We start from the raw sequence: 10322 nt of genomic DNA, 5'->3' as shown, positions 1-10322 counted from the left end.
GCTTAGACTTGGCACCAACAACGGTTTGGCGATTGATACGAAGGGGGGAGATTAAGGCACATTCAAATCCATTACACCCTTATTTAACGGATGCAAACAAGGCAAGAAGGGTTGAGTGGATTTTAAGTCTCATTCAAGAAGATACAATTCATCTTCATCCAATGTATAAAGGTATGTATGACTTCATACATATTGATGAAAAATAGTTTTACTTAACCAAGAAGACACAAAGATTTTATATAGCACACAAAGAAAAAATTCCATATAGGGCGGGAAAGTCATCAAAATTCATTCCAAAAGCTATGTTTTTAGGGGCGGTTGCAAGGCCTAGATGGAATCGATATGGCCAATGCACATTTGATGGGAAAATCGGAATTTTCCCTTTCGTAAGTAGGGTTGCAACACAAAGAAATTAAATTAACCGTCCAAGGGGGTCTATAGAAATTAAACCAACTGATTCGGTTACTCAGGAAGTTTATAGGAGCATGCTTATTGAACAATTAATTCCAGCAATTCTATGAAAATGGCCAAGTGATGGTCCATCGATAATTTTCATCCAACAAGATAATGCAAGGGTTCACATAAAAAACGATGATCCAATTTGACAACGAAACAACAGGCAAGGGGGTTTTACATTCATTCTAACTCAACTACCACAAAATAGTCCCGATTGTAATATTCTAGATTTGGGTTTTTTTAGGAGCATACAATCACTTATGCATAAGAAAATGCCAAAGAACATGAATGAGTTAATAAAAGCAGTGGAAGATGCATTCGAAGAGTTACATCCAAAGACTTTAACCAATGTTTGGATCTCATTACAACACAACTTAAATGAAATCCTAAAGGTTAAAGGGTCTAATGACTATGTTCAGCCACACCTAGGGAAGAAAGTTCAAGAAGACAATGGAAGGTTACGAATACAAGTGCGAGTACCATCACAATTGGTTAGGGAATGTGTACGTTTCCTTAACCCAAGCACAAATCAACAAGGCACACAAACAGAAAATGAAGATGCTGCACAACTTAATCAACAAATACTTGAAGCATATGATGAAGCAGTGGAAGAATCTCAAAGATGATTATAAATTACAGCCCCTCAGTTTATTTTTTTCGTCATCAAAATTGTTTCTATAAAACTTAGGAGCAACTAATCATGAAATCAACATCAAAATGGAAATTTAAGATCATGTATATGTATTTACGTCATTATATAATGATCATTTCAGTTTTTTGTCCCCCTGAATCATCATTGAGGTCTTTGAACCTCTCAGCTTTTTAAAATTTCAACAAGAAATGACGCAAATTACTGTACATGAAAAAAAATATCATATGATGTGCCGATTGTACACAATTGCTACTAAACCAAGTAATTATAGATAATTTTTCAGATTTTAAGTCAAGTAATTGCATAAACACATCACAGGGGTTTTTTTAAAAAATTTCAAGAACAGACTTCCAAAAAAAATAAGACGAAATCAAAAAGGTTCAGAAAAAATCCAACATCAAACATCACAAAATCAAACAAATCCAACAGCAAACATCACCAGCACTTATCATGAGTGTACAATGAAAAGGAAATTCAAGAAAAAATTACATAATTCACGTGCGTTTTTTAGGGTTTTTTTTACCCCTCGCAGCAATAACTTCCTCAGGAGTGTCAGGGACAACCAAATTAACTTGGTCTTCATGAATCTTTGATGGAGTTGAAGGATTAACATGAGATGGAGACTTTTGATATGCCTCAAGATCTTCTTCTTCTTCAACATTAGGAGAAGGGGTAGAATCACCAAACCTAGATGTAGCATCATCCTCCATCGCCTTTTGATATGCCTCAAGATCTTATTTAGTCCATTTAAGAATTTCATTTGAATAAGAGTGTGACCTCCCATTAATGGAACAAGAACAAAATTCTCCACGATCACACAAACCGTCATAAAGGTATGATGGTATGGTCGAATCACTCTTAGATTCGACGGTTGTCATGGACAAACAAAGGCTTCAAACAGTAACAATAGAAGTCGAAGAAGAAACTCAAGGAAGAGAGAAAAAGCAACGTGGGGAGAGGAAGCAGAAAATTATGATGGTGTTAAATGAAGGAGGCTACACACATATCTTAATTGAATCCAACATTTAAAATAAAAATATATAGGGTAAAAGAGGGTATTTGAGGGGTATAAATAGGAAAAAAACTTTCCAAAATCGAAAGTATTCTAAAGTGGAAAAACTTATGGAACTACCCGTTTTAGTAATGTGGAAAAACAAAAAGGAACGGAGTGAGTATATGTTAATTAGACTACTGCTCTTTAAAAGTATATGTGAGCAAGGAAGTTCCATGTGCCATATTAATCCCCTTAATTACGCATAAACAAAGAAGACTTATTAATTTTAATTATGATCAAAAGTTACTAATTAATGCATAGTTTGTACTTCGTCCTTTTTAAATACTTGTAAAAATTTCACTATTTTGCCGTGTATAAATGAAATTATCTAATCATAACACAAATCTATATAATTAGTCTATTTTACTGATTATTATAAAATTGTAAGTGATTATTTGATTTTATATATGATTACTTTAAAACTCCACTTTAAATGTAATAATTAATCATTTTTAAATTATAGGTGATTACTTTAAAAGTACAAAAAATACGTTAACTTAAGCCAATAAAATAATCTGATCATAAACCATACTATTTGAGAATTTATATAATTAGTCTATTTTACTGATTATTATAAAATTGTAAGTGATTATTTGATTTTATATATGATTAGTTTAAAACTCCACTTTAAATGTTATAATTAATCATTTTTAAATTATAGGTGATTACTTTAAAAGTACAAAAAATACATTAACTTAAGCCAATAAAATAATCTGATCATAAACCATACTATTTGAGAATTTATATAATTAGTCTATTTTACTGATTATTATAAAACTGTAAGTGATTATTTGATTTTATATATGATTACTTTAAAACTCCACTTTAAATGTTATAATTAATTATTTTTAAATTATAGGTGATTACTTTAAAAGTACAAAAAATACATTAACTTAAGCCAATAAAATAATCTAATCATAAACCATACTATTTGAGAATTTATCCAATGATAATTACATATTTTTGTTTTGGCTGTTTCCTTTTCTAGGTATTATTTAAAGTCTTTTCTTTTATGGAAAAAATTTTCAATCTGGTTTAAAAATGAATAAAATAATTTCATTAGTCCGCAAAATTAAATAGGGGATTTCAAGAATGATTAAGGTTCCTTACGTATTGCTTATCCGCATAACAAAATCATTAATCAAGTAAACCCATTTGATTGTTAAGTTCAGATTTATAGTTTCATTTATAAAACATGAAATTAAACATCTAGTAATTACTTTTATAATCATAGTACAAGATATCAAACTTAATTAACATTTTGAAACAAATAGAGTGCATATTATCTATACAAATTAGGTTTAAAAAAGCTTCCCATAATAATATAATATTTCACTGATTTCTTATAATAATCACTACTTGTAATTAACTATCAATAATATCAACTATATCATAACTAATCCACAAAAATTCTTCGGTAACGGAATATTCTCAAAAAAAAGCTTATATATATGAGAGAGAAAAAAAGATATGTGAAGAACTTTTGGGCAAAATGATACTTTTATTTTTCGGTGGGTTTTTTCAATATTGGAGACTTTAGATTCTCTTTTCAGAATGATTTATCTTTTTCTCTAAGTAATATAATTAGTTGAAATTTGCAATTTCTTTATTCTATCTTTCTTGTGTTCGACCTGCAGCAACACATTCACTGTGTACTTGCAGTAAATAAAATTTACATCAATTAATAGCAGAAATTAATTTAGATTTTAGGAAATGTCTAGGGTTTGTATTTTGGGGGGAAAATGAAATTATTTTTTACCTTAAACTTGAAGGGATGAGTAATTCTTGTTTTCATGATTATTGAGTGAAAACAAATAGATATCTAATGCTTCTTTTTATAAAAAAAATCTAATGATGTTTATATGGTAAATCTCAGAGTTACCATGTGAATTTTGAAAATTTTTTGTCCACCAAAAGAAAAATCAATTACTTTTAGATTGCCATTTGAAAGTTTCCTATTTTAATTCATGACAATGAAGATTTTTCCTTCAATATAGCCGCAAAAATAGATTTAATTAAGATTATAAGTTATTATTTTAAGATTATAATTAATCAATTTAACAGGGTAAAAATAGATTAAATTAGCAATGTGAACACAAATGTAGTATTACGTATGATAGTTCACCAAAAAAAATAAGTAACCCTTGATCAAATTATTTGAGCCTAAATACGAGAATATTAATTTAAGGCAAATTGTCAACTTGATTAATATGATAAGTTGTTAATACCCCACTTGTAATCATCAATATATTGCCATGAAAATAATCTTCCATTTCATCTCCGATTGAATATCAAGCCTTTACTTATCAAACTAATTCAAGAGGTATACAAACTCACACTCCTCTTCTCTTTCTTCCTTTTTAGTGTTCTATTAAGATCATTTTTAGTTCATTCAATTAATCACTGAAATCAGATTTTTTTTTCTTAATTAATTTCAAGTTAGCAACTGTATATTGTATTAATTAATCTCTCTATGTTTGTATATAATCATGTTAAGCTTAGATGAAATAATGATCCTGATTGGTTATTAGTTCTAGCTCATCTACACTTCCCTTCCCTGTGTCTAAACTATAATAATAATAATAATAATAATAATAATAATAATAATAATAATAATAATAATAATAATAATAAAGTAAAGAGATACGGTGTATTTATTTTGTTTGATGAATATAAATATAAATTGAATAAAAGCAATGCAAATAACCAAAAAATGATTTGTACATTGACACGAGTAGTTGAAAATTTTCGCAGGGGTAGGGATTTTCAAGTATTAAAGAAATAAAGGAATTAAGGAAAATGTCAAGCCCTATTTATGTAACCGCTGCTTTCAGATCAGGACACAAAAACCAAGCTTATATATTCATGAAGAAGGAATATATCATTGAAGAAGTGAATCCAGGTACATATAATGACACAATATTATATGGACCAGCCAAAGTGAATAGATTGTGCTTTCCCTTCTGTAGAAGAAGGAGTTGCATTTATCTTCTCCGGTAACCTTTGTGCCAAATGGTCTTACGGTCTAAAAAACCCAAAGAACAAGCTCCTGGTAGGGCCTTCCCCAATTGAAGAGGTATTCCCTTATTTGAAGGGTACTGTTTTTGCGAATGGGTTGGATGCTGCATTTGAGACATCACGTCCTTATGAAGTTTACCTATTTAAGGGAGATAAGTATGCTCGTATCTTCTATGAGGGTGCTGGAAAACTGTTGAACAGTAGCCCCATACGCCAAAACTGGGTGACTTTAAGAGGGACTATCTTTGAAAATGGCATAGATGGTGCCTTTTCTTTGGATCATGATACTTATCCGAATTCGGTATACCTTTTCAAAGGAGATACCTATGCTCGTGTCACCTACACACCTGGCACCGCTACTGAGAAACTAGACAACTTGGCAAAAATCAAGAGCTACTGGACTGGTTTAGGAAGCATCTTGCCTCGTTCTAATCAATGATCTGATAATGTTTTTCTAATTCAGTAATCGCTACTATATTGTTTATGTTTAATCAAATAATCCAAGGATAATCAATGTTTTCTGCCTGCCCTGAAAACTACCTTAATCAATTTCATTATTAATTGTTTTCTTCTATTTTAGTAATGCTATGTTTATGTTGTATGAAATTAATAATTCTAAGTTGTATTCAAAAAGAGTATTATGCTCTTTACTCCAACAACTTGTATTATTCAATGTAATACTATTATTTCTTTTTTATTCATTCTAATTTTGTACCAGGCCAGCTCAATTATTAAGTTTTGATTATTCATACTCCTTCCGAACCATTTTAGATGTCCCATTTTCTTATTTGGCAATGTCTTTTTTAGTTGTCCCATTTCTATATTTGTCAATCTTTTTTTACTTAAATACCCTTACTTCACACACGTAATTACGAATTTACCCCCGTAAACCCTACTAACCCAAAATAATTAACAATATAACCCAACATCAATAATCTTAATCATTTCCTCCCTTTTTTAATTCTCCTATTTACTCTACGGAAACCCTATCTCTCCCTCTCTCTCATCTTCATCCTCAACGTCTGTATTTTTCTTCATCTTCTTCAATGATCTTCATCTTCATCCCCATTCTTACTGTTTACGGTTTATTATCTTCATCTTCATTTTTTTTCCACCATCTTCGTCTTCTTTGAAACCCTAATAATTTTAGGGGTTTTTTAAATCTGAGTTTGTTCTTTACTTTTCTGGGTTTTTCGAACATGGCGTCACCAAGGTCTTGTCTTTCTTGGTTGTCTTCGTCCCAAGAAAGTGATCCTACGATTGGATCTTCTAACCCATGGCTCGATTTCTACAATCGCCTACCTCCATCTTCTACGACTTCTGTTGAAACGGATCCTAAATGGGAAAGAAATATAACTTCTGAAGATGAAGAAATACAGGGTATGTTTGATTTACAACTGGATCTTCAAGATCTATACATTGAGAACTTGTTCCCTTCCTTAGATGAAGAATCATTGGATGATGATGAATTGTTGTCTGATATAGATGTTCGAGGCCCATTTTCGCGTATGGATACATCTTTCCTCTATGACTAGTGATGATTTTGTTTATGTGGTTTGTATGGTATGCATGTCTATGTTCGTGTTCTGTTTTTGTTGCCCTATGATTTTTTTTAGGGTAAACAATTGATTATAGCTACAAAATCCCTAAATCCATTCGTTTTGCCACCAATCTAGGGTTTTCAGTTCATAAGCCACCAAACATTATGTTTAGGAGGCTATGTTCTTACCAGATGTAGGAGGCAATTAGTATGGGATTTGGGTTATCTGTGATGAGTTCAATTTGTTTTCTGAGACGAATTTGTTTTCATTTTGTTTTTGAAGCCATCAATAAATTGTTATATGACATTTCCTTCTAAATTGTTATATGACATTTCCTTCTAAGTTTATGTTGTATGAAATTAATAATTCTAAGTTGTATTCAAAAAGAGTATTATGCTCTTTACTCCAACAACTTGTATTATTCAATGTAATATTATTATTTCTTCTCTATTAATTCTAATTTTGTACCAGGCCAACTCAATTATTAAGTCTTGATTATTCATATAATATTCCAATCATATCCTTTAAGAAATCTTCGGTCTTTCTTGTACTCTTTTTTAATCTCTCGAGCTCTACCTTTTAATCTATCATCCTTGTCAAGAAGTACGCCGTGTTGCGTTGTGTTTACTCTATCGTAAAAGTCATAAAATTACTATTAGCAGCCAACAAATCGTATGAGAGGCAAAAAAGAAAATAGACTTTCTTTCCATATTACCTTTAATTCACATAGCCATACCCTAGAAAGTTATTCAAATTTTATCTACATTAAACCTAATATGAACACACATGTTAAAGTATTATTAAATGAAAGTTTGTGACATTATAATACTGCTGCTCTTCAAAAGTAAATGTGAGCAAGGAAATTGCATGTGCCTTGTTAATCCCCATAAGTATAAAGAATGAAGTCTCATTTTTATTTTCTATTTCATAGTATATGTGCTATTTTATAGTCGCCTATAATACATAATTCATACTTTATGCTTCCTCCATTTTAAATACTTGTTATTATTTCATTTTTACATTCCTAGTTAAATAACTTTACTAATACAATATAGTGTCATCTGGTTAGGTTTGTCACAAATAACTAATATAAAAATTAATAAAAACTTATTTTAAGGAATTGGTTTGGAATACCCAATAGAGTTGTGAAAAGGATATTCCTAATACGGAAAATCAAAAATTGGTACCTAATAGGGTAATTTTTTCTCCATTGGCGCAATCCTAATAAGGGCCACCATGGGGTATGCATACTCTTAACTTCAACGACCCGTTAAGATATCGAGCAACGTCTTGGTCGGTAGTTGCCTTGGGATTAGCTGTCCCTTGTGTATTCTACCAAACAGATTACTGAAGCAACCCGTTCAGTCGGGCAACGACTTAGTCGAGTGATTGAATGGTTAGAGATAAGTCATAATACTCAATGGATTAAAAAGGGAATGATGTATTTAATTAGAGCATTTGTAGTAGGAGCGATAGTCTCGATACGTAATTAAAATTAGTGATAATGTTTACAATAATAATTAACATTAGTGATAATATTTATCAAAAACGATAAATATTACATCAAAATTTGATGAAATACATATGGTTTGTTCAAAAAATACATTATAATTAGAGAAAATTATTATAAAAAAAAATATACCTATTCTATACCACCTTTTGTAGAAAAGGCTACTTTTTCTAATTTTTTTTGTGAAAACCTACCTTATATGATCCAAACGTATGCAAAACTCTACCACGTGACAGAATCCAATTGTTGACCTTTAATGTTTTTTTTGACCAAGCACCTTTTTCCCACGTGATGTTACTAAATCTACCTTTCCTTTTGTATTTGTTCTATTTCCTTCCAATTTCCTGTTCTTTCCTCTTTTCCCTTCCCTTATTAATTAAGTGCATTTTTCATATTTTGAAGTAGATTTGAGCCCCTGTTATTACCTAACTCTTACATCTTCTTCCTTATTTATTGCATTCAAACCATGCCCCCATCTTCTCCAATAGGAAAATGGAAGGTCGATAAGTGTGGTCATGGTGCTCCTTTTGCAAAGAAAACTTTGTGGACCAAGGAGAATCCTGAAAGGAGGTTCAAGACATACAAGTTTTTTGAATTGGATACCAAATTGAGGGGCTGAGTAGGTTCATTTTGATAGATGAATCTAATTGTCTATACTTTGTCTTGTAATTCATAGTCACAAAACATTCATCAAAACCATCTAATATTGATTGGATTCATTATCTCATAGGTTAAATAATAGTAGCATAGTTTCTACAATTAAACATACAAAAGAAGCAAAAATCAAAAAATCAAGATTAAAGACAAGGTCAATCAATTAAACCATAACAAACAATCAAGAAACGTAAGGAAAAAAAATATCCGTATTTAGTAGATTGATAAAATCAGATAATTTAAAGGAGAAAGAAAATGTGAGAAGCAGATTATTATACATATCCATGCAGCAAAGAGAAGAAGAAATTATACGTTGTTGGTTTAATGCAATCGATGAAGAATAATTAACTTATCAATAGATTAGAAGAGTAAATGCTAAATCTTCACCTTGAATAAATTGTTGCATGCATAGGTTAAAACATCACGTAAGGTAGCAATCGTCACCTAAGTGCAATTATAACATCACGTGAAAAAAACTTGTTTGGTCAAACCAAAACTTGACGGTTAAAAAACGAATTCCGTCAACATGTAGTGTTTTGCATATGTTTGGGTCATATAAGGTAGCTTTTCGCAAAAGAAATTAGAATAGGTAGTTTTTTGTAAAAGGTGGTATAGAATAGGTAGTTTTTTTTATTGCTAGAACATTTCGATTTTCAGCACATGATTGTGGATTAGAAAACATTGAAATGTTTTACTTCTATGGCCCCGTTTAGATTGAGGGTGAATATTTATGGGGTATATAAATTTTATAGTAGGAGAACAAAATTAGTTAGGTAGAACATTAAAAGAATTTGATTGTCGGAGAGGTAGAGAAATTAATTAGAAATTAATGAAACCTAGATAAAATAGTGGATGTTAAGTCATATTCAAATTTTGTAAAGACATAAAAATCACTGGACTGGATAGTCTTAAATGAATTTTTGTGAAGTATGCTTGTGAATGGGTAAACATGGATGTTAAGTCATATTCAAATTTCTGACTAATACTCTCCCTATTATATTTTTACCTTTCTTTTCTTATTTTTATTTTTATTTATTTATTTTTCTTATGTGCATCTTATTTCTATTTCTATTTTTGATTTGTTGTTAAAGGTCATCCTGTGTCTAAGTTGAAAACTTTCTGAGTTGTTGCAGATTCTGACGCTCTTTGAAGATCTTACTTGAGCCAAGAGACTCTTTAACCGCACTCTTCTTTATAAGTATTAGTTATCATCATTCTTTCCTCCTTAAATCCTAATCATAGTTTCTTATGAGGGGCATGGGTATGATGATGACGACTCTCCCTATTATAACTCTTTGTGTTCAAATGTTTATCAATGAAATCTAGCACAACCTTTTGATGAGTAAAATAGGATTACAATTGATTTTTTTTATTTTTATTTATTTTATTTTATTTTTTTTGCTAAAACCTCAAACCTTTTTTTTTCTGAGGGTGATA

The 10322-nt window shown here is 30.5% G+C and overlaps 1 protein-coding gene across 1 annotated transcript; it reads left to right on the top strand.

The window, feature by feature from the left end:
- Positions 1-5174: 5174 nt before the first annotated feature.
- Positions 5175-5619, top strand: LOC130821512 (albumin-2-like). The gene is made up of 2 exons (XM_057687304.1): positions 5175-5214; positions 5315-5619. Exons 1-2 carry the CDS (start codon positions 5175-5177, stop codon positions 5617-5619), a joined length of 345 nt encoding a protein of 114 aa, XP_057543287.1.
- The last annotated feature ends 4703 nt before the right edge of the window (positions 5620-10322 follow it).

The sequence above is a fragment of the Amaranthus tricolor genome, chromosome 8 (genome assembly GCF_026212465.1).
Source record: "Amaranthus tricolor cultivar Red isolate AtriRed21 chromosome 8, ASM2621246v1, whole genome shotgun sequence".
Lineage (NCBI taxonomy): Eukaryota > Viridiplantae > Streptophyta > Magnoliopsida > Caryophyllales > Amaranthaceae > Amaranthus > Amaranthus tricolor.
This window is presented reverse-complemented; position numbering and strand designations above follow the sequence as displayed.